This window comes from Calonectris borealis, chromosome 3 (assembly GCF_964195595.1).
Source record: "Calonectris borealis chromosome 3, bCalBor7.hap1.2, whole genome shotgun sequence".
NCBI lineage: Eukaryota > Metazoa > Chordata > Aves > Procellariiformes > Procellariidae > Calonectris > Calonectris borealis.
Genome location: NC_134314.1, coordinates 83,198,002 through 83,223,973, shown reverse-complemented (window position 1 = coordinate 83,223,973; position 25,972 = coordinate 83,198,002). Strand labels below are relative to the sequence as shown.

At 41.8% G+C, this 25,972-nt stretch overlaps 1 protein-coding gene across 1 annotated transcript in view; it reads right to left on the bottom strand.

Moving 5' to 3' along the window:
• Positions 1-25,972, bottom strand: part of DISC1 (DISC1 scaffold protein) — a 209,020-nt gene that overhangs the window by 133,423 nt on the left and 49,625 nt on the right. Inside the window, exons 4-6 of the mRNA XM_075146449.1 lie at positions 10,558-10,708; positions 7,072-7,201; positions 2,360-2,595 (exon numbers count right to left, since the gene is read on the bottom strand). Coding sequence (XP_075002550.1) covers positions 2,360-2,595; positions 7,072-7,201; positions 10,558-10,708 — 517 coding nt within the window. The remainder of the gene's footprint in view (positions 1-2,359; positions 2,596-7,071; positions 7,202-10,557; positions 10,709-25,972) is intronic.

Genomic DNA, 25,972 nt, shown 5'->3' with positions numbered 1-25,972 from the left:
AGTAGTTTGGGGGAAGAGATTTGAGAACCAAAGACAAGGAAGTGGCTACATGCTAAAGTCAGGTGGTTGAGTCACACAGCTGGACTGGAGATTTCAGTCTGTGCTCCCAAGGCAGCTTGTGCATTTTCAATAGAGCAGCAGGCACGGCATATACAACACTTGGGCAAATTTTGAATGGGATTTACCAGACCAAGAAGCCACATCATGTAGAGAAAACACCTACAAGGTGTTTTTAATTCAGAGAGAGCCACCATCTCCTGCAGAGAGGAGAGAAGCTGCTGAACAGGCAGTGAGTGGTACCTTGCTTCTTCGAAAGGCTGCATCAGCCAGGTTGTGATATGTTGCTACCAGCACACTTTGCTTTTAAGTTGGGAAGAAGAAGGAAGAAAAAAAAAAAATCTAGCACTTCATCAATGGACAGTGGCCAACTCCCTCAACAACTATGACCACCAGGTCTCTCTCTCATTCTCAGCTGAGTGCTATAACCATTAATCCTCTCCCAGAGTCAGATCTCCTCTTGACTGTTAGCCTCCTGGCCTTTTGCCAGATTTCTGCTTTTGCATTCCTGGATACATTAAGGTCCAGTTTAAGAACTGTGATGGAGCACGCTCCCTGCCAGGACACTGAAATCCTTAGCAGGTAAAAGCTTGCTCTGAGGCTGTAGGAGGACCTAAATGCAGAGCTTCCACATTCTGAAACAAGGACTCTAGCCATCGGAGGGCATCTACATCATTGCCATTAGTTCTGGTCAGAAAAGGCTTTGGGGTTTGACAAGAGGACACACTGACATAGAAGATTTAAACTGTTCCCGAAGGCTGTCACAGATGCCTGCCTAAGTGTGCTTACTTGTGCAGCCCAAACCAGCATTTATCTGTCCCCACTTACAATAGGGGAACTCCCGCTATGGTAAAGGGAGCAGAAGCACCTGATCATTGGCCCTGGTGACACAAAGTTGATCAACAAACAAAACTAAAACAGAAAAGTTCCATTCAAGGCATCTTTTAAAAATGAACAGAAAAGAAAGAAATTAATTCTAAATCTTCATTAAAGTTCTGCACCCACTTCAAATAATGGATGCTTATATTCCCTCAAGTGATTGTGTTATTCATGGTACCAGTGAGTGAAGAACTCGGAGCAAGTTCCCTCTGAACCAGTACCAGTTTAACTCATCTTTAAATAATTTCCCAAAGAGTTAAGTGCAACTCAAATGTTGCATCAGCGATGTCAGAAAAAAAAAATCTGAATATTCTTTCGGAAGCAAACCCAAAACTAAGAGAAAATTCAAATCAAAGCATGCATTCTCAGACAAACTGCTTGAGACCTTTTATTTCTCAATCTTGGAAACACAGGTGTAAGATACTATTAAAACAAACTAAAATTAACTCAAGAAACTATTTCCCATAACCTAATTTAACATTTTAAACAAACCTCAAATGAGAGGAATATGTCCTCTACGAAATGTTCTGCTGACTTTAAAAAAAAAATCTGTATAAATTAGCACACATGAGCAGCAATTTCTCATGAATGTTAATATAACCAAACTAAATCCAATAAACATGAAGGGAGAAAAAAACTGCAAGCAACATTGTTATTGCTTAGCAGGAAGAAATGCAAGTTAAGATAAACAGGAATTTTATTTTGTCCTGGTGACACAGCAGCAGTAACACTTTCAGTTCCATCACCAACGTGCCATTGACTGCCAGTACCGTTTAGGCGCTGAAGCACTTCTATTGCTTTTGTAAATAAAGATGAGGTTATTTCCAAAAGGTTACCAAGAGTAGCTACTTTTCCATTTAAAGGAACCATACACTGGTGCATTTAACTGTAGGTGTCCCAAAAGTCTTCACACTTCATCCCTTCCCCCGCTACCTCGAGCCCACTGTCTGAGCCTAACACTCATCACATTGGACTTTATTATGATTGGAAGTTCACTGAAGCAAGAAGGATCTCTAATATTTATTTGGATGGTGCCTAATACACACTTTCAGGTTGTGAGAAATATGTTGTAATTACTGCATTACCAAGCTGGGGAAAAAATTCCACCAGTTAACAAGAAATAGTTTAAACTGATGATAGGTATTAACAGTTGGTGGATACATATGCTTTCTGTAGGTGGCTCTTTACCATAAAAAAATACTAAGTGCAAGACCTTCAAATAACTACAAAGTCTTCCTTCCTGAGGAAGGAATATATATATTAATATTAGAACTTCAACATCTGTTCTTAGAAAACTTTCAAGTGTCTGAATCCAGCTAATTAGCTGGCACAATTACGAAGAAAACAACTGACAGCCAATTCAACAGTACATTGGGAAGATACAACACTCTACATCACTGACAACATACTGAAATTTAAATACCTCTTTATCGTCCCGGGAAGATCCAGACTGAATGGAATTCGATAGGAGGATGCTAAAATGTCATCCACAGCCTTGCTTATTTCCTGTAGTTCTCTCAAAGAAAGGCAGCCAAGTAAAGCAGTCAGTTCACAGTCCTGTGACTGAATAAGCCTATCTTGTTCTTCAATTTCTCTTCTTAGCTGTTGATCTTTTGCTTCTAATATGGCCAGTCTTGCTCGGAGGTCTTCAATTTCTTTCTGCATAGAACAGAACCCGAGTTTACTATGAACCCTGTTAAAGAAACCCCTCTGCCCCTAGAAAAATGCAGTACAAGTCTCAGAAGTAGCATGAATTAAGGTGGTTGTCCTGTTTTCAGCTGGGATAGAGCTAATTTTCTTCCTAGTAGTTGGTATAGTGCTGTGTTTTGGATTTAGTATGAGAATAATGTTGATAACACAGGGATGTTTTAGTTGTTGCTAAGTAGCATTTACCTGGTCAAGGACTTTTCAGCTTCCCATGCTCTGCCAGGTGCACAAGAAGCTGGGAGGGAGCACAGCCAGGACAGCTGACCCCTACTGGCCAACGGGGTATTCCATACCACATGACATCATGTTCAGCATATAAAGCTGGGCAAAGAAGAAGGAAGGGGGGGACGTTCGGAGTGATGGCGTTCGTCTTCCCAAGTCACTGTTACGCATGATGGAGCCCTGCTTTCCTGGAGGTGGCTGAACACCTGCCTACCGATGGGAAGTAGTGAGTGAATTCCTTGTTTTGCTTTGCTTGCATGCACAGCTTTTGCTTTACCTATTAAACTGTCTTTATCTCAACCCATGAGTTTTCTCACTTTTACCCTTCCGATTCTCCCCCCCATCCCACCAGGGGGGAGTGAGCGAGTGGCTGTGTGGGGCTTAGTTGCCGGCTGGGGTTAAACCACAACAGTTGTCCAATTTAGCACAACATTAAATGAGACACAAAAATGTTCTCTTTTGTTGACACACAAAAATTCTTACGTCTGTTGCATTTAGAAACTCTAGTGCTTCTACAGTCTGAAACTCCCCACCTCCATTTCAACACCAAATTTCAGGTTCCTCTTCCAACACCAACTGTCAGTCACCTTTTACCTTTAAAATACACAGGTATTTCCCAAGTTAAAAACTTCCCAAAAAAATGCAAAATCTCAGTTCAACCATGACAACAGAATCTTGCTACAGACTGGCAGCTAAAGTGATCAACCACCTATCTGTCCTCCTGCAGAGTATCCCTGGAATGGTTCCTCTAGGCTTCCAATCCAACATCAGGCACAGGATGCAAGAGCTGAATCCTTGACTGTCTGGCCAGTTCTTTTGATTATTAATATTTAATTTTAATTAAAAGCACAAAATCCCTCTGTTGACTTAAAATTACTAGAGCTTCATCCTCAGGTGCACTCATCTTGCCAGAAGTTCAAACCCTGTGCATTATGATACTGATGTTTCTTGCAAGAGCACGTTCTAATTTTTCCTTGAAAACCCAACATATAGCTTGCACCCAAGGAAGGAGCACTTCATGAAAAAGTCTGGGTTGCTGAGTTAATAAAGTTATTTAATATATGGCCCTTTGCTCATTTGTCCCAGAATTTGAAAAGTGAGTTAAAAAAAAAAAAAAAGTCATCAAAGGAGAACTACTTGTTGTCAAAGTAGTTGAATGCCATACTGGAGAATTTGATTCTATTCCTACATTTGTTACAGTCTCTGTGAAACTTTGCAAGCCACTTAAACTTAACACACAACCACAGATTGAATGTTCACCATTTTCCATACAACCAACAAGAGAGGTCTCTGAAGTGCTATCTATAGACTCTCAACAGAAATCAAAGCTCATAATTCCATGCTCTGACCATATTCAGTCCAGCTAAAAAGAAAAATGAAAAAAATAACCTTTTTCAGGTAAATCACTAGGCATTACAAAACTGACATTAAAAACTATGATATAGCTCTTTATGGTAATTCACTTCTTCATTATCTATCTGTAAAATGGCAATAAGAATATCTCTTCACCCAAAGTGATGCTATGGAGAGAAAATTAAGTGGGTTTGAACCACTCAGATGCCACGTTGATTAATGCTGTAAAAAGAGCCCATTCGCAAATTAGTAAATCTGCATCCAAAAGAGGGTTTGAGTGGCATACCATAAAAGTGTTCTGGGGCCGAATACTGAGTAATGAAGATAAAATGGTATTCTGAATATCTGAACAAGCACTTTCCATCTTCAGCAATGTATGAGGCAGGGATCCAGGAAAAAAAGGCATGCTCATACAATTAAAGACTCTCATAAAATGCACATACTATGCACGGAAAACTGGCTTTGGCATTTCTCTGCTTTTTGAGTGCTTCACTTTGAAACCTTAACATTCTTTTAATGTTTTCAATGTAATTTAAGTGAAGTTTAGTTCACTAATGCTCATTTTGTCAACAAACATATTTCAGGTTTGCTGCACTGCAACAAGCTCCCTGAGTATCACTTAAAACAACAAGAAACAGTCCTTGCATGTTCAAAGGTTGACTGGCTCAAAAATTTCAACTTATATTAGTGCTGCGCACTAGGTTTATCAATTATTTTCCTCCTTTTTTGGTTTTAAATTTAGCGGCAAGAGAACAGAGCGGCCCATGTTTCAACCCATCTGTCAAGGACAGAAAGGTCAGCAGGCCAAAACCATCAGTTTTGTTTCTTTCAGTCTCAAATTAGGCTTTTAGTGTGTACAAAGGACAATTCTGTCTCTGGTTTGGGAATACTGCCAAAATCTTAATAGGCCCTACTTAATACAAAGACCTTCATATTCTGTGACAACGTAGTAATTGCAATCACTGCAATAAGCAACCTACATGGGAATAGAAAGGGAGATGAACAGAATTTGGTTTTACAAATACACTTTTAGTACTGAAATGTTTTTACAACATAAATAGATACCAGAAGCACACAATCTGTATTCACAGAGAGAAAGCTGTTCTGCTTGGGAAGAGTTCACAGGCATTCTTGGGAGAAAGGAAATTTTAGTCAGTAAACTGGAATTCTCTTGCATTCCTTTCCAGAAATGCCAAGAAGCCTTTAATGTGCTCTTGGTCTGCCTCCAGGGACAGATAAAAAAGACTTAACGTCTCAGCATGGAGCAACAGATGATATTCTGCTCGCTAAACATAAGCTGGAGTTTTACTTTGTGGATTTGAGTTTAAACTGATATTTTTAACACAACAGCTAATCAGTACTGATTGTAAACCTACAACTTCACTTATGGGCTGGTGTTCTCCAGGAAGTACAGATTGCAGTAGAAACATTAATATGTAAATCTTAGATACTGTCACAGGCGCTCTCAAATCCCTGAAGACAAATGCAGAACCAACAGTAGAGAGAGTAAAAGGAAAAGGAAGGTAAAGTAGGGCTGAGGGGGAAAAAAAAAAATTATTTCAGATCATGTGAGATTTTGGGCAGGAGCAATCCTTAAGGGATGCTGGGAGCCACCAAACATCACAGGTCAGCCTTCTCCAGAACCTGGAATTCATGATAATTTTGATCAAATGCTCACAAATAGCATGCCTGTTCAACAATGGGGCTAATTTGTCCCTAGTATAACTACATAGGAATAAAGATTCACCTGGAGCAAGTATGAAAACATTAGCTGGCATGGAATCTTAAGTACAGCAGTTTTCAGTTGACTAGCTTAAGGTAGCTGGCTGGATGCCTAGATTACCAAAAATAGTTTTCTGGACACTGATAATGTTGAACTAGACTATGTCTCATCTTATATGTTGATGAAATAAATCCAAACAATACAAAGGTGATGACTAGGATAGAAAAGACACTTCTTCATCTAAGTAAGATTTTGCAATGGCCATCTAAGATGATCATCTCCATTTCTTTCTGGTTTTTATATATACATTTATGTGTATACCCACAAATGATTATACTATCAGATCCACCAAAGGAAGAAAAGTATCAAAAATAATGAGATGTCGAGAAAACACCACAGAAAAAAAGAAAACTAGACCTACTAGCTCTCTAAGATGTCACATTGCCGACTGTGATCACCAAGGTTTAAAAGGAGGTGTAGCAAAGACTTGTATTAGACAGTAAACTGAGATTTTTGAAAGACAGTGAAAAGAAAGAGCTAAATTTTGCTTAAAAGAATTGCAGATTTAAAATTGGACAGAAGCCATCTTAAAAACATTCCATTTGCCAAATTACCACGTTGTGACATCACGTGTCAGTGCAAAGTTATTGCTGGCAAATGCTGACTGCTCCATGATGATTCTTTCATCCTTATGAAATGCATCAATCATCTTTCAGGAACAAAAGCTGGTAAATCATGTATTTATAGTCAATTCTAACCAGAAATGGATGAAAGACTGTTTTCTTCAAAACTTTTTGTCTTCGAATAAAAACTTCTGAAGATCAGTGAAATATTAAAATGGCAAATTAGAAAATAAAGAGCACATTTAAAAAGATAATGAGGAAAGTTAAAGCATGCACACAAGCCACCGAGCCTTCCAGTTCTGCTTCTCTGTAATGAGATTAACACAACTCCTGTGGCTGCCATCTCCAATCATCACTTAGATTATCAACTGGACTACAGCCAAGGCTCTAATTGCTGCACAGAAGCAAAGTCACTATTACAATAAATTTATTTAATTTTGTATGACAGCTTACAAGCTTTTCACCGCACAGCACTGGTTCTTATAGATAACTCTGCAGTCCTGTTACCTGTAACCATTTCTTTTCTTGAAAAAGTTGTTTTCGTTTTATGGCCAAAACCTGCGTCCTCTCCTGGTAAGTGAATCTCAAAAGTTTATGTTCGTTTTCGTGCCAAAGCTGGGTTTCTTCATGTCTAACCCTTTGAAAAAAATGAAAAAAAGCTAAAAATTAGCGTTATTGCTGAGTATCGATGTCTCAAAGATTAAAAGATCAGAATACTACATGTTACCTTCAGAGTCATAACACTCCATCACCAGAATGATTACATTTTAAACGGATAGAGTTAGAGAACAAGAGATTTTTCCTTGGCATATCTTCCTTTATTATCTCAAACATTTACACTGTTTTTACAACACGCTGAAGAAGGAAAAAGAAAAACTTGTATAGCTTCAGGCTTCCCCCAGCTTTTTCATATTTCAGAAATTTATCCATCACTGCCTCGAAAGAGACAAAACTAAGGCATGTAATTTCTATCAATACAGAGAAAAATCTCTCGTAGACAGAAGTTTAGAAACTTGCCAAAGCCATTTTGTCAGCTTCTGTCAGCTTTTGGAGACTACATTAGAGATCATCTGGAGTGTTTGCTCGACGATGCCAAATTTTACTTCTCTCTTGCACAGTGAGTTCTTTCAAAATCATAGTCAGTGGGATTCCTCACAGTGGTCGGTACAACCCTCAGCTGTAAATCTCTGCATGATTGCACCCCAAGGTAATCATTGCATTACATTAAGCATCAAGTCTATAATCAGGCTCTCAAAATGCACCTGCAAACAATGCAAACCTCTTTTGTCTTGCATGTTCCTGCATAAGGGCATGCGCGTTTGCAAGGCCAACTGCATTTCTGTGTCCATCTCCAGAGACAAGTGCGTGCGTTTTCACATAAAGGGTACAGATGCATTTCAATATCTTGTTTAAAAAAATACCCTGTCTCAAACAAAGGATATTTTTTAAGCGTGATTTCCCATCATAATCTTGCAAAGCAAATACATCCATGCCACATACAAAACATGCATCACAAGTCTGGTTTAAGCATGATTAATCACACAGTTATCATCTCCATGCACAGCTGTTTAACAAGTGTGTAGAAGAAGAGGTTCCCATCTCTTCTACAGGACCATCAGAAGACACGCATGGTTTATTCCCTCTCTATGGGCTGAAGAACATACTGAAAAAGCAAAATAAAACTCTGGCACTAAAATAAATGGCATTAATACTTAAACAAAATAGACATAATGACAGTGTAACTATATTTTTGTAATAACAAAATAGATCAAAGAGACATCCGTATTATGAGGTGCTAGGCCATCACTGTGTATGTGCCTCACAATCATTATAGACTGCTGTGGCTCCAACTGACCACACTTCCCAGCAGCTCTGAAGCCACCCTCTTTTAGTAAGAGCTGCACCTTTCTGAGAGCTGTATGCTCTCAGAAATTTCTGAGTGGCTGGTCAAAATTTAGGAAACATTCCACAATAAACATAGGTTATTCTCAGAACCTCCTTGGAAATCCCATGTACATCTGCCTACTTGGTACTGAGGAAACAGAAACAAGATCTCTCCGATCTCACCAAACCTGGGTGATTGCACGAACACGGTATTGTTCCTAAGCTAAACATAACCAAACCTGGCTCCTACCACCTGCCCCCAATATCCTGTGTCAACACCAAATGCATTCACCTAAAAACTCATCTTGTGATTTAATCAAATAAAACAAAACCAGGGCATGAATTTCAGTCTCATGTATTAAACAAATAACCTACCATACACACCTTCCATTTAAAAATTTCTTTATTTGCAAAAAGAGAAGACTGGCTTGACTACAGCAAAACTGCAATGATCTGGTCTTCTGGGGCTAGTCTGATCATCTTTTTAATTTTCCAGGTGAAAAAAGAAATCTCGGGTATATTGGTTTTGTTCCGATTCAAAATGAAAATAAAAACGGAAGCCTACAAATTTTCCTTGAAGAAGTGGTCAAGTTTTCCACCCTGTACTACCTAAAAACACTGTTGGAACAGAAAAATTTTAAAACACCCCTACTGAAGACAAGGGTACACTTGCTGCATCAACAAGAGTCAGACTACAGATAAAACAGTGTGAAAGCCTACAAGAATCAAGTGAGAAAAAGAAAGGGTGTCACAACAACAGTCAAACTCAAGCTCAAAGAAAGGAGTGCGCACAAGACAGAATAGTGAAGAGGATCATCTGACCCTGAAGAATGGCACTGCTCTCAGACCTGTGCAAAGAGAAGAGTTACAGATATAATCATCCAAAGAATAGGAACACTTTCATAAATGGATATATATTTTATATATATATGACATATATTTTATATATAAAAATATATTATATATACATTCTACAGGAAAAAAAATAAGCAGATTATGTATTTCAAGGATGCTTTAGTGACTCAATTTCTATGACACCGAAAACAACACCACCTCTAAAGCCAAAATCATTATTACAAATTAATGCATAGAGCGAACATGTCTTAATGACAAAATACAGAATGTTGTATCCTAATCTTTAAGGAATGGTAAAACAGCTTCTTAGGGCTTCTCAGAAGGTAGAATGAAACAGCTCTGAGGGACTGCAGTTTCTTTAAACCTGCCTCATTACTAGATACTATAAATTGAGGCTAAAAATACCCTTAAAAGTCCCAAATTTCACAGCAAAATCCTATTATCTGTACTGATTTTATCTGATTTTCATGTATATCAGAAATTACACACAAACGTATTGACTAGCACAGTGCAGCCCTTATACGTACAAGCTGCCAGAAAACAAAATGTTTTTCTTCTTTTGTTTGTGCTATTGCATTTAAGGATAGCTTCCGATACCTATGAAGAATCCTCTTACTTCTAACAACAGTAACCAGTAGCATAGCTGAAGAAAGACCTAGAAATAGAGACTTTTTCTTCCCAAGCTAACTACCTGCCTTGGGTCATCCAACACATCTCACATTCCCCCAATCTTTGAAGTTGTTATCCCTTCAAGAGAAGGCTGAGAATTTATTTTTGTGACTTTGTACAGTGCTGAGCATATTACTGCCACCTAACAAGTGACGCATAAAAGGAAGCTCCCGAAGATCTATGCATATCAAAAAAGAATCTGTTTTTACTTTATATTTAAATATATTTTCATTGCCTGAAAAGGAGCATCAGAATTAACTCCGTGGGGAACCGTTGCTCAAGCTGCCTTGCTGTCGTATGCTCAAGCTGCCGTGTCAAGGATTCAATCCCATTCCCACTCAACATCAGTGAAAAAAGTTCCACTTAATTCACCAGTTCATCATGATCAATGTTTTTCAGGGCAATTCTGAAAGAATTGTAGAAAGAAAACAAAAGGGGGCGGGGGGGCGGATTTCATAAACAAGCTCCATATTAATATGTTAGAAGGTCCTTAAAACTCTTTATTAAAATTATTCATAAATTGTATTCCACATTTTGAGAAAAACAGAAGCGTCATTTTACATAATAAGGAATCAACAAACTTACCGATGATTGGCAGCCCAGCGCAATGCTGCTTGAACTTGGGTAACGAACCTATCCAAAAAACTGCTAATTGAGGGATGCCTTGAAGGAAGCTGAAATTTTAAAGAATTTTTCTCTTTCTCCAGTTCTTCCAGTTTCTGTCTAAATTTATCGGCTAGAAATTTAATAAAATAAAAAAAAAAAAAGTTACTTAACAGTAACAAAAAGATTCCCTTTTACCTGAAGAAGAAAAAAGGTGGATCAACAAAAAGTAATCACAGACAGTTCTTCCCCTTTTGATAAAATATATATCGGTCTGTTTTGCTCAAGGATGAATTACTAAGACTACAATGGAAAACATCAGATAACCAGGATGCTAAGCTACTTTCTTCTATGACAAGGACAAAACTGCAGGCTTCCCAGCACTTTCACAGAGTTTTAATTTGGTAAGGCTCCAAAGAATTGGCTCAAAGTTATCATCTGTGCTCTTTTCCTAGAGTAACAGCTCTGAATTCAATTCTAAGAAATCTCCTACTCTTCACTGTCCAGTTTTAAAACAATCTTAGATGGCAGTTATAAATTTAAAGCCTGACCTTTTAAAAAATTGCATTTTTATTAGGTCAAGAACTGAAGAATCACATATGATATCTCAGCAATATATTTCAGCAGAAAATGTACGTGCGATTATTGCAATTAAGCAGTTATCTCATTCCACGCTCTCCTGAATTATGCTTACTTTATCATCCAACAAAAAGATGTACTTTCAACTTGAAATAAAAATAACAGTGATCCTTAAGAGAGTGTTTTGACTCTACCATAACTCTTATAAATTTCTTAGAGTAAACACTTCTCTATATAAGTTAGTTCTTACTTTGTTTTCTTTCCCTGTGTAGAAGACAAAGGAATATAGCTCCAATTAAAAATTATTATTTCTGGTACGTATATTCTCTATTCTCTACAGTGCCAGTATACTAGCAAAATCACAGACATGACAGATAACAAGCCTGGCTGGTCCAAGCCAGAACACCTTTGATGATACATTAGTCAAATCAGAGAATTTTGAGCTAACCCACAAATGGAAAACCTTTACAGTTCAGTACTTTCCTCATGACCTTGCTGCCTACAATTTTGCATGATTAGCATTCCTTCCCTTCTAACATTTTCAATACAACGTGATACGATCAGAATAACATCCATCTGTGCATGCTTTTTACTGCTTATTTTCTTTCCTTATCCTCAAAGGAGTTTTAAGAAGCGGGGTTGTTTACATTTGCTGGTTTAGTGAAATGATCCATTTTTACAATAATCTATCATTAGTATTGATCTCCCTTCCGTTTCTGTGCCGACGGGGTGGAATAAAGACACAGAATGTACTAATGAGACTAGATCTTCTCCCTAGGCCAGCAGACTGTTCCAGGGTAGTTAAACTCATGTTGTTGTTGTTGTTATTAGGGTGGAAAATGCTGCCAGAAGGCTCTAGCTGAAATGATCACCACCCAAGTTACTGCAGGGCCCAGGCCTTGCCCCAACAACCACATGTACACATGTGCATACTCTTCCTGCAAAGGAGAAAAACCTTTCCAGCAGTAGAGGTAAACCACATCTGCAGTGTCTTTCTCAGGGACCACAGCTGAACAGACTCGTCCTATCGCTATCACCACAAGGAAACTGGAATTTGGGCCCATACTTTGACCAGAAAAACATATCAGCATTCGTATTTTGTGTGGAATATCAAACACAGCCATCAAAACTATCACTGTTACAAACAGAAGAGTAAGGGTTGGATTGTGACCAATGACCACTGAACGCCAAAACCTGTGGAAACACCTCCTTTTACTCAAACCATTCACCATTGGGTTTCCTGTGTTACCCCCGCAGGAGTTTCTCAGCACAAGAGACCTGTTGGGGCGGGTCCAGAGGAGGGCCACAAAAATGATCAAGGGGCTGGAACGCCTCTCCTTTGAAGAAAGGCTGAGAGAGTTGGGGTTGTTCAGCCTGGAGAAGAGAAGGCTTCGGGGAGACCTTGTTGCAGCCTTTCAGTACTTAAAGGGGGCCTATAAGAAAGATGGGGACAAACTTTTTATCACGGCCTGATGCGACAGGACAAGGGTTAATGGTTTTAAACTAAAAGAGGGTAGATTTAGGCTAGATATAAGGATGAAATTTTTTACAGTGAGGGTGGTGAAACACTGGCACAGGTTGCCCAGAGAGGCTGTAGATGCCCCATCCCTGGAAACATTCAAAGTCAGGTTGGACAGGGCTCCGAGCAACCTGCTCTAGTTGAAGATGCCCCTGTTCACTGCAGGGGCGTTGGGCTAGATGACCTTTAAAGGTCCCTTCCAATCCAAACTATTCTATGATTCTATGAGTTGTGGCAACCCTCTACAACCATTCAATGATGTTGTCATTGTTCTTCGACATAATTATGCTCACACTGTGTTTGTGTGTCCAGTTGTTTCATCGTTCTACTCCTATCCATCCTGGCCCTAGAAACAGGCTATTTTGAGAAGGAAAACAGATGAGAGGATCCACGTGCCAATTCATTCTCTCTCTCATTAATTCTTGGCTGCATCCTGCTTTATATATTCCAGTCTACACAGAATTCAATTAGTTTCTACTAACAGACGTTTCTAAATAATTTGTTTCATTGGCATTTATAAGTACTATTGCTGGCCATATCTGCTCGTCATCTCTCAGGACTAAATGATGGTTTCCCCTTTCAGCAGCGCAGTTACGTCTCAAGAGACTCCACCACCACTGCAGCACTCGGCTTTTAGGCTCCTCTCCTGGAAAGGAGACCCCTCGGTTTGACCTGGCTGATGTCTTCAGTGCATGGAGAGACCAAAGCACCTCAGTGCCAGCTGCGGAGCAGGGAACCATGCAAATAAGGCTTATCTCAGTCCAGCTTTCAGCGCTGCAGCTCAAAAGAGATCTGGATCAAGCAGAAGTAATGGAAATGATCACAAGTCTAGCAAATAGGACGTGTGAAAAAGATGGCAATAAACAGAGTTGCTCAATCTAGTGGAGATAAATACTGAGGGGAGTAACTTCCAGTACATTACATACCAGGAAGCTACAAAGAAAGCAGTAATACAATGCTTTTCCCCTCTCCTCAGAACTTGAGTCCTCACTAACAAACCTGAGTTGCAGCAAAGGAGATGAGGAAAAACATTAGAGATAGTAAAGCACTAATTGCTTGGGACAGCCAGGAAATCTCCACCAGTGTTGGTTTTCAGGTCAGACAAACAGCTCTCAGGAATAGCTCTGGCATAGTTTTTAAGATCGAGGCCAGCAAGATCAAATGTGTTCTCCTGAGATCCCTTCCCACCATATTTTCTAGGATTTTCCAGCCAAGAAGCAGACACAGAAGGCCTTTGCTATTTGTAAGCCATCAGACTCAAGGACAGCACTTTCTTTTGCCTTCATTTTAGTCTTTTAAGCACGTTATTTCAACACAGAAAAGACCTTCACAGGATCCCAGAGCTCACTGATGGACTGAGAGCCTGAAAGAAACCACACGCACTCAGATACCTCCACCACACACAAAGGCTTATACTTTGTTCCTCTGTCCCATACTTCACCTCAAAATAAGTCATTTAATACACAGCTTACATTCAGCTTTCAGCGCTGCAGCTCAAAAGGGAGGGACATGTCGCTTAGGGACATGGTGTAGTGGGTATGGTGGTGTTGGGTTGATGGTTGGACTCGATGATCTTGGAGGTCTTTTCCAACCTTAATGATTCTATGATTCTATGATTCTAAAAAGCAATCCCCCCCATTTGATGAAGTTCTTAAATGAAGGAACTTTAATGTGTTCAATACATACTGTTTTACAGACAAGCATTTGGAATAAGGCTTAATTCTCTTTACCAGCCTTTTATTTCACTGTATTCTGTTGCTAACTTGCTGCCTTGCAGCAGTCCTACGGATACCCTAGATGAAGCTTCTACTTCAGTGCAACCAGCAAAAGTCAACCCTTAAATTACCCTCCATCTACTGCCTGGTGCACTTCAGACATCCCACTCAATTTAAAACCAACCCAGGGTACAGGCCTGGAAGATGCTGACTAACTGCTGTTCTCAATTAAACAGATAGCAGTCAGAGAACTGCACTGTCTCCAAAGATCATGTTTTGTAATAGCTTTGAGCAAAGGAAGCAATTTCCATAATTTTTAATTGACCATATGAGAACATCTGGCTACCCCTCTACTTTTTACATATTCTGTTGTTGGTTTTATTTGCTTCAAGAGAAGGTTCACTTTATCAGAACTATTTATCATAATTTAAAAAATATTTAAGAAAATCATCACAGTAAGGGTAGAACCTCATTTGCTACATACTTCATATATTTATGTTTATTTATGTCTGTTCTTTGCTGATAGTTGGGAAAATGATCAATCATGCTGTTCTACAAATTGCTGGACATTAAGGAAATATTTCTTCACCTAGTTCAACTAGAGAACGCCATTTAATCCTGCCCCACAATCCTCAAGAACTCCCTTCCGCATTTTTCCCTCACTTCCCCCAAAAATCTGAAGGATCTAAACCAGGATTTGTGCAGGGTTTACATGCGTAAATCACACATTGCAGCCCTAAAATCTTTTTTTTACCTGCTAGATACTTCTACAGCCAGGTAACCTCCCCAGCATTCACTTTCTTAAAAACTTAAAGCTTCCAAGATGACTGAAGTGTTTTTGTATACTTAGCATCAAAGATACTGTTACCTATTTTGTAAGAACTAAATAAGTCCCAGGTTCAGATCCAAAGACCCCTCTTCTAGCAGTCTGACTCCAACCGCACACAGCGGCAGGCCTTTAGACAGGAGACTAAGAAAGAGGGTGCAAAGTGCCCCTTTACCTTGATACTGCTCCTGAACTTCTCATGTTTGTCAGCTGAAGGACTTCCTGAGCAGGACACTACTCCTAGATCAGGAAAGGGAGGGCGGGGAGGGAGAAAAAGATCACCAACAGGCGGACATCTGTCCACCAGAAACTTCTCTTTTCCCAGGCTATCTATGCTTTTGGTCTCCAAAATATACTATGACAGAGAATTTCAAAATGGAATTATGGATTATATAAACACATACCCCATTTGGTAATTTTAAGCCTAAAGTCTGATGATCTTATTAGGTGTTTCCTTTTTTTTTTTTTTTTTTAAATGTAAATAAAACAAAACATTCCTTCTTCACTTTCCCTGCACAGTAATAACTTAGGCATCGTTGTGTTCAAATTGCACCACCCATTTTCCAGGACAGAGAGATTTACACTAGCTAAAGCAATGCTACAAAGGCTATAAAGTGAGAAGTCTAATGCAGAGCTTGAATACATGACTGAAATCATAGAATCATTAAGATTGGAAAAGACCTCTAAGATCATCGAGTCCAACCGTCAACCCAACACCACCATACCCACTACACCATGTCCCTAAGCTCCTCATCTACACATCTTCTAAATGCTTCCAGGGATGGTGACACCACCACTTCCCTGGGCAGCCTGTTCCAAGGCCTGATCACTCTTTCAGTAAAGAAATTTCTCCTAACGTCCAGCCTAAACCTCCCTTGGCGCAACTTGAGGCCATTTCCTCTCGTCCTATCGCTAGTTACTTGGGAGAAGAGACCAACACCCACCTCGCTACAACCTCCTGTCAGGTAGTTGTAGAGCGCAATGAGGTCTCCCCTCAGCCTCCTCTTCTCCAGACTAAACAACCCCAGTTCCCTCAGCCGCTCCTCATAAGGCTTGTGCTCCAGGCCCTTCACCAGCTTCATTGCCCTTCTCTGGACACGCTCCAGCACCTCCATGTCCTTCTTGTAGTGAGGGGCCCAAAACTGAACACAGGATTCGAGGTGCGGCCTCACCAGTGCCGAGTACAGGGGCATGATCACTTCCCTGCTCCTGCTGGCCACACTATTTCTGACACAGGCCAGGATGCCATTGGCCTTCTTGGCCACCTGGGCACACTGCCGGCTCATGTTCAGCCGGCTGTCAATCAGCACCCCCAGGTCCTTTTCCTCTGGGCAGCTTTCCAGCCACTCTTCCCCAAGCCTGTAGCGTTGCCTGGGGTTGTTGTGGCCGAAGTGCAGGACCCGGCACTTGGCCTTGTTGAACCTCATACAATTGGCCTCAGCCCATGGATCCAGCCTGTCCAGGTCCCTCTGCAGAGCCTTCCTACCCTCGAGCAGATCAACACTCCCGCCCAGCTTGGTGTCGTCTGCAAACTGACTGAGGGAGCACTCGATCCCCTCGTCCAGATCGTTGATAAAGATATGGAACAGGACTGGCCCCAGTACTGAGCCCTGGGGAACACCGCTCGTGACCGGCCACCAACTGGATTTAACTCCATTCACCACAACTCTCTGGGCCCGGCCATCCAGCCAGTTTTTTACCCAGCGAAGAGTGCACCTGCCTAAGCCGTGAGCCGCCAGCTTCTCTAGGAGAATGCCGTGGGAGACAGTGTCAAAGGCTTTACTGAAGTCCAGGTAGACCACATCCACTGTCTTTCCCTCATCCACCAGGTGGGTCACCTGGTCATAGAAGGAGATCAGGTTGGTCAAGCAGGACCTGCCTTCCATGAACCCGTGCTGGCTGGGCCTGATCCCCTGGTTGTCCCGGATATGGCTCGTGAGCACCCTCAAAACGAACCGCTCCATAACCTTCCTCAGCACCGAGGTCAGGCTGACCGGCCTGTAGTTCCCCGGTTCCTCCCTCCGGCCCTTCTTGTAGGTGGGAGTCACACTGGCAAGCCTCCAGTCGTCCGGGACCTCCCCAGTTAACCAGGACTGCTGGTAACTCCTCCGCCAGCTCCCTCAGCACCCTTGGGTGGATCCCATCTGGCCCTATAGACTTATGAACGTCCAGGTGGCATAGCAGGTCATTAACTTCTTCCTCTTGGATTATGGGGGGTTTATCCTGCTCGCTGTCTCTGTCTTCCAGCTCAGGGGGCTGAGTACCCTGAGGATAACTGCTCTTACTATTAAAGACTGAGGCAAAGAAGGCGTTGAGTACCTCAGTCTTATCCTCGTCCTTGGTGGCAACGTTCCCCCCCGCATCCAATAGAGGATGGAGATTCTCCTTGGCTCTCCTTTTGTCATTAATATACTTGTAAAAGCATTTTTTGTTGTCTCTCACGACAGTGGCCAGGTTGAGTTCTAGCTGGGCTTTTGCCTTTCTAATTTCTACTCTGCACGACCTAACAAGATCCCTGTACTCTTCTTGAGTTGCCTGCCCCTTCTTCCAAAGGTGATAAACTCTCCTTTTTTTCCTGAGTCCCAGCCAGAGCTCCCCGTTCAGCCAGGCCGGTCGTCTTCCCCGCCCGTTCTTCTTACGGCACATGGGGACAGCCCGCTCCTGCGCCTTTAAGACTTCCTTCTTGAAGAACGTCCAGCCTTCCTGGACCCCTTTGCTCTTCAGGACTGTCTCCCAAGGGACCCTCTCGACCAGTGTCCTGAGCAGGCCAAAGTCCGCCCTCCGGAAGTCCATGGTAGCGGTTTTGCTGGCCCCCCTCCTTACTTCACTAAGTACTGAGTATTCTATCATTTCATGGTCGCTAAGCCCAAGCCAGCCCCTGACCACCACATCTCCCACCAGTCCTTCTCTGTTTGTGAACAGCAGGTCAAGCGAGGCACCTCCCCTAGTGGGCTCGCTTACCAGCTGCGTCAGGAAGTTATCTTCCACACACTCCAGGAACCTCCTCGACTGTTTCCTCTCTGCCGTGTGGTATTTCCAGCAGACATCCGGAAAGTTGAAGTCCCCCACGAGAACAAGGGCTAGCGACTGTGAGACTTCTGCCAGCCTCTTGTAGAATATTTCGTCTGCCTCCTCGTCCTGGCTAGGTGGTCTATAACAGACTCCCAGCAGGATATCTGCCTTGTTGGCCTTCCCCCTCATCCTTACCCACAAGCGCTCAACCTCGTCATCACTACCATTGAGCTCTAGACAGTCAAAGCACTCCCTAACATACAGGGCTACCCCACCGCCTCTCCTTCCTTGCCTATCCCTTCTGAAGAGCTTATAGCCATCCATTGCAGCACTCCAATCGTGAGACTCATCCCACCATGTTTCCATGATGGCGACTAAGTCATAGCTACCCCGCTGCACAATGGCTTCCAGCTCCTCCTGTTTGCCACCCATGCTGCGTGCATTGGTGTAGATGCAATTGAGCTGGGCTGCCGATTTCTCCCCCGAGATTGGCGTGCCGCCCCTAGGCTCTTCTCTAGCGAGCCTGGTTTTATCCCCTTCCCCCTTCGAACCTAGTTTACTGCTTCAGCCTAGGTTTAGTGCAGCCCCATGGACCGAAGGCCAGTTAGTAGTTGGAGCCCCTCAGGTACACCGCTAGAGCACATCTTCAGATTTTGTTCCACCTGAAAGAAAACCAGTCCATGCACTCCAAGACTACTCTACAATGCAAAGTACAGTAAACGGGACAATTGGGAGATTCCCTTCAAAGGCTCACACACGTAATCTGAACTAAAATGCTATTTGGGCCAGGGACGTTGGAATACTTCCAGCAGTCAGTGGAAAAAGTAGCTCCTGGGAAAGCCAGTAAGCAGAGGCTAAGGCTTTCCAGACAAGGCTATAAGCCCCCGGGTACCACAGCCAAACGTTCGTGTGCAGTTCATAAAAGGCTAGAGAATAATGGCTGCTAGAGCAAAACGCAAATGAAATTAGCCCACTTATCCACCACTTAATTTTTTTCCATTCCAACCAAAAAGGCAACTTTGTGAAATTCAGCACTCCAGCTGTGCTCCTGAACAATCAAGATGACCTTGAGGAACAGCTGAGCAAATCAAACTCCTGGCTGCTGAACATCCTTTGGAGTTGGAAGCAACTGCTACAGAAATCAACTCAAAGCAGGAGGGCCAAAATCTGTAGAATGCTACAACTCCGTAATTCCTCAGTTATTTGGCACTCTTAGTACAGTTGACAAACCCTTCTAATTCCTACTTTACCCTACCGAGATGCGAGATCGACGTTTGCCTACGATTCTGGTAGTAATTAAAGTTAAAAGACTGAAACCTGAAGAGTACAAGAGAATAGGTCTCCTGCATTCCCAGCCAGACTCAAGGCATCAGAGCAGCCAAAATGCACAGCAATGACCTGATGTCACATTTGATGCTACAAGCTTCCCCTGCTGCAGGCAACATGAGCTGTCTACCATCTCTCCGCTCCTTTTTCTTTCCTAGCAACGAGAGACCAGTATACCTAAATTGGGTAGGGGAAGAAAGGGAAGAAAACCTGGTACTCGAAATAGTCCCTGCAACAGAAGCAACGGAGAACAGCGTCTGAAGGATTTCTTAGAAGGAATGCTCAAGCAGACTCTCTGCCTCCCAGCAAACTCTGCATTTTCCCCCCATCAGTCCATACGAGTTACAAGCCAGGAAATTGCTGCATCCTTAAAATATATATAACATTTCAGAATATAATGCATTGAATGTCAGTGTTGCAGCAGAGTTAGGAAGTCTGAAAGCTTTAAAAAATACAAGGACAAACACATTTCAGCTGCTATACTTCTTATAAAAAAAAGCTTGACACATTGGCAGATACTGATTTTTCCCCTCTAATTCGTACTGAGTTTAAGAGCATTCATTTAGACTTTGAACAAAAAGCTAAATTCTCAGAAGTTTCACTGATGCTTCCCCCAAAGCACAACACCAAGTTTCCCACCTACAGTTTACATCTTAACATGGAAAAGTCTATGCCATATATGAAACTTCTTCCCAGAAGGGCACTAGTGCAAACCTAGCGTAGACCTTCAACATACATTTTGACCAATGCCCCTATTTCGCAGAACATGCATAGCGGCAACACTGCTGACAGATTGCCAGTCAGATCTGTAATGTCCTCTGTCTCTTAGTAATAACAGTTAAATGGAGCGGTGATCTATGGGTACAAGCCGTAGGACTCAGTGGGTTTTGTGAGGGTGTAGGTACAGTTATACTTTCAATGTCAGCAGGAAGATTAGCAAGAAGCCACAAAGCCAGAAAGGTTCTTCCAGCACGCCTCTGGGAAAGGAGGGAAGTGAGAGCCCAGCAGGAAATGTCAGAGTCCTGACTTGGGTGATTAATCTCCTAAATTACTTCGCCAGCATTAAAAAAATTTTGCTTTCCCATGTTTCTTTCTCATTATCACCTGGCAATGATGTAGGCTGAACTATCCTTACAACTGTTCTTTCTGGGCTGAGTTTAAGAAACATCAAGACTATCTGGATAAACCTACATCACAATTTCCTGTAACATGACTATCCTGCAAGCAAAGTAGTTATTATTTGCCACTATCATCTCACAGAGGAGCCTCCAATGGAGGCTCCCAATCGTACTAAGCTCAGACAACAGCAAAAAAAAAACAAAACAACACACACACACCACCACACTACTCCAATAAATTTACAATCAACAAAACGAAAGCCAGTCAAAAAGACAAATGGAGAGGACAAAGCATCAGACATATAATATGGGTGAAAATTATGTACAATAATTTCAGCGTACCAGAAGCAGCTTAATCTCCACTGCTCTTAATCTGACTCTTCTGAAAAACATTAAGTTTTTATAGTATTTTTAATAGCAAAGTTTTTAATAGCAAGAGCTTCATAAGTATTTTACATAACAGCATAAACTAGCCACTTGCATAATTTTCTAAATACTGGAGTGATTACATTTTTTAAAGTGCCTGACATACATAACAGTTGCTGAAATAGTGGGCAGTTTTCTGTGTGTTGCAACCCCCTACTCATATTTGTAATTGCACTAAAATAAAGGTACAATTCTATACAGTGTCTATCCCATATAGTCCTTATCTTCAGACTTGCTGCATTTATAAATTCCTTTGAACAGCACAAGGGTTTTAATGCATAGGCATTTTTGGAGACATCATTTCTGTTTTAGTCAAGTCACAATAGAAAATAAACAGTGCCCTGTTGACTGTTTGCTTTTCATGTTCTTTCACGAACATCAAATTTCCAATGAAACCACTGAGATGCCTACATTTCTAATATGACTATACAGTAAAAATAATTTACAATAACATCGAAAGATGCATTAAAGGAAAAAACAAGCTGATTGCTGGTGCACTTTATTTGATATCAACATTATTTTGTAAGCAGTGCTGACAGTCCTGTCACTACACATGAAATTGTACAGAAATAAAAGAAAAACACGTACTGCTGATTCCAGGCTGAATCTGAGTTTTTTAAAAAGTAAGGCTATGCAGCACAATGGCACAGATCCCTATTCTGAATTAAATTCTGCTCTTAAAAAGATCCCTCAAGACAAGGAAGCTAGCAGAAATCAATGCAAAGCTCCGTGGCTTGCAATACAGCTCCTTCTTTTATTGGAGAGGGTAGAGGAAGAGCTTTAGTAAAGGTTTCCAATCAGCACAGATCACATACATGAACAACTGTCAGCTATACATTAATGTCAACTGGGGACGATTCAATCCCAGTTCACTATGTCCCTTTCCTTGCTCCAGGAATCTCTAAGCCAACATTTGCCCTTCTTTACTACCTCTGAATAAATGCCATGGCTTGATTAGAAGACAGGTCAGTCCATTAACAGTGAAACAATGCAATATTCTACAACTAATTGCATTATATTGTGAGATACTGGTCATTTTTATAAAGCAAGTTCTAAATATTCTAACAAGAAATTTAAAAATCTGATGGACTATATCTGGGCTTTTGTATCAAGGATTTTATGACTAGAAACACAGTCAGATTTTGTTGGGATTTTTTTGTACAAGGCTCCATTTAAGCACATATTGTGAATCTAAAGTGCTTTGTTCCAGCTGTCAAACAAAGAAAAGGCTCCTTTGTTACTGCCGAACCTGAATATATTGAGAATACCATCCTAAAGCACACCGTTTGAAAGATTTTTTTTTGTGTGTGATAGAAGTCCAAAACTGGTATAGATAATATAAAAATTGTTCCGTAAAGGTTTATATTTAAAAGCCATGCTGTAAAAATGTACAACAAAGTAGCACAAAGTCTATGCTAGGAAACACCAATGAGTAGGTGTAGAGTTGCTTTAAATTGAATTTTGAAAGAAAATAGCACAGATTTTAAAATGTGTCATATATTAAATTGAGCAACGTTTCCCAAGGACTATAATATGCAAAGAAATCAGCTTGCAGTTCTGCTTAAGCCACCAGCTATAGATCAGCACCACCAAAACTAAAATGCAATTACACAACATTTTCTTTCTTCTGTGACAAGGCATGCTGATGAAAAGGTATCAAATATTCTTTCTCATTGAATAGATATTACACACAGAGAACTATAAAGAGAATATAAATACATGCACACAACTCCAAAACAATTGCTCTGATAACTGCAGTGGGGAACTATACAAGGAAACCTAAAGCTTTGCTCTAGAAACAAAAGGGAAGAGAGAAGATAAAGAAGTCTTTGTGGTAACTAAGCTGAAAACAGTACATCCATTCATTATAGATGAATACCTGAATGCCAGAATTTTGGTTGAAGAAAGTATTTTTTCTTCCTCTCTTGCTCTCTGCATTCCTTCATGAGTTCCCACAATAGTGCTCACTGTTTTCTCATATTCCAGGTCTCCACTCTCACATTTAATAGTCTACACAATCTCAAATCCATACATCTAATTTCCTCTTTCATTGTTCCTTCCTTATCCCCAATGCTCTTCAAGAATTAAAACTTTACCCTCGAATTAAGCTGATACCCTTCCCAAGCACTCTGGATCAGTGGATGCAAAATCAAAAAACTGTTAAAAAACAACTAAAGATGCTAGCTTAGTTTGGCCGAGCCACGTTTCCAGTTTCCACCATCCATCACTGTTCTAGCACACAGAAGTTATACTGTTCTACTTCATCCAGAAAAGACCATGTTCTAAGAAAGCAAGCAATAAGAGAGAACAGTTTACAACACTTGTAATTTGTTCTCAGACTATTCTACCTGCTGTAAGTAAAAATCAATTCACAAATTCTAAAATTTCATAGAATCATAGAATACTTTGGGCTGGAAGGGAAAGGTCATCTAGTCCAATCCCCCTGCAATGAGCAGAGATGTCTTCAACTAGATCAGGTTGCTCAGACCTCATCCAACCTGACCTTGAATGTTTCCAGCGATGGGGCATCTACAGCCTCTCTGGGCAACCGGTGCCAGTGTTTCACCACCCTCATCGTAAAAAATTTCTTCCTTGTATGTAGTCAGATCCAGTAATTTCCACCAGCCCAAGGAATCCGAATTCAATAGCGAAGGAAATTATTTAAACACAGAAGAGTTACCGATTGTTAATATCTGGTGACTTATTTCCTGCCCTTCCCTTTGAACTTGGCCTCATGAACCAATTCCCTCTCCTCAACAACTCTCAGGCACCCTTACACCCCCATTTCTCCCCTGCTTCATCCTCTTCCCTTCCCACACCCTCCACCTCAGCTAGCATCTGCTTCTTCATTCTCCTTTCTTTCCCAAAAGTGATCTGGGTTCCTCCTGGATTTCTGCTGGACTTCAAATTACACTGCCAGATTTACACAGAGGCCTTCATCAAAACTCCTTTTTCCCCCACCGTGCTCCTGTAGACTGTAAACAAAGGTTAGAATGAAGTTAACTTTTGGTGCGGCACAGAGACAAAAACAGACAAAATAAAGCTTTTTACCTATTTGACCTGCACATGTTGTTTATTTGGCTTACTGTGCTGGTTTTGGCTGGGATAGAGTTACTTTTCTTCACAGTAGCTAGTATGGGGCTGCGTTTTGGATTCATGCTGGAAACAGCGCTGATAACACAGGGATGTTTTCGTTACTGCTGAGCAGTGCTTACACAGAGCCAAGGCCTTTTCTGCTTCTCACCCCACCCCACCAGCGAGGAGGCTGGGGGTGCACAAGAAGCTGGGAGGGGACACGGCTGACCCCAACTGACCAAAGGGATATTCCATACCATATGACTTCATGCTCAGCATATAAAGCTGGGGGAAGAAGAAAGGGGGGGGACGTTCGGAGTGATGGTGTTTGTCTTCCCAAGTAACCGTTACACGTGATGCAGCCCTGCTTTCCTGGAGATGGCTGAACACCTGCCTGCCGATGGGAAGGAGTGAATGAATTCCTTGGTTTGCTTTGCTTGCATGCGCAGCTTTTGCTTTACCTGTTAAACTGACTTTATCTCAGCCCACGAGTTTTCTCACTTTTACCCTTCTGATTCTCTGCCCTATTTCACGGGGGAAGGGGGAGAGAGCGAGCAGCTGGGTAGGGCTTAGTTGCCGGCTGGAGTTAAATCACGACAGTCCTTTTTGGCACCCAATGTAGGGCTTGAAGGGTTTGAGATAACGACAACTTTGATTGGAATGTGCTAGATCAAACTTATAGCTGTTATTGCTGTTTAGCTATTAATTGGCAGGCTCCTCTGCTTGCCACGGGGCTTGCCTGCCTTACTGTGTATTAGAGTCTTGTGCTCGTTAGTGGCTGCTTTTTGCTTTCGCTGCTTGCTGTGCTGCTGCACTGCTGATCATCTTACTGTGCTGTGCCTGGGAACACTTTGATAACAGCAATGGGGATGTGCCTGGGCTGGCAGGTGGCCAGGGCATCGCTGCTGTTTCTGTGCTGCTGTACTGGGCAGGCTGGAACTCCAGTGTGAACTTGAGTCAAAGGGATTGTGACCTTCGGATGAGTCCGCACAGGAGCTGGACACCCTGAAGCATCTGTGATCATGGATAAGTCCATTCCAGACCATTACATCTCAAAGCATCGGTGGCCACGGTTATGTCTGTGCCGCGGCAGGTATACCTCTGAAGGGATTGTGGCCCAAAGATAAGTCCATGTTGGAGAAGGTACACCTCAAAGCATCTGTGGCTGTGCATGAGGTCACGCGGGAGCATCTCAAAGCATGTGGCCATGGATAAGCCTACAACAGAGCAGGTACACCCCTGGAGGGATTGCAGCCATGGGTAAGGCCATGTTGGAGCAGGTTTACTTCTGAAGGGACTGTGGCTGTGGTTAAAGCCACGCTGGAGCAGGTACATCTCTGAAGGCATTGTGGCCCATGGAGAAGGCCACACTAGAACAGGTGCACCTCAAAGCAACTGTGGCTGTGGATAAGTCTATGCCACAGCAGGTATACCCCTGGAGAGACTGTGGCTCATAGATAAGGCTCCACTTGGAGCAGGTACACCCCTAAGGGATTGCAGTCTGTGGATAAGTCCCAGCCGGAACAGGGGCAAGGGGAGGAGTTCATTCCAATGTTAAACCTGATGGTCTGGTCCAAAGGGACCAGGGGTGGAGACTGTAATGGCAACACCTTTAAATTGTTGTAACCCATTATTTGAGTTGCATGTTATAGGAATTATTATAGCAGGAACCACCTGAACCAATGGAGGACAAGTCTTACTAGAAGCAATGCAAGTGCAGCAGCGACTGACTTCAGCTGGCTTTGGTGCCAAGTAACTCCATGCAACGCACCACCTCTTCTGTCCTGAGTGACCATCGTAA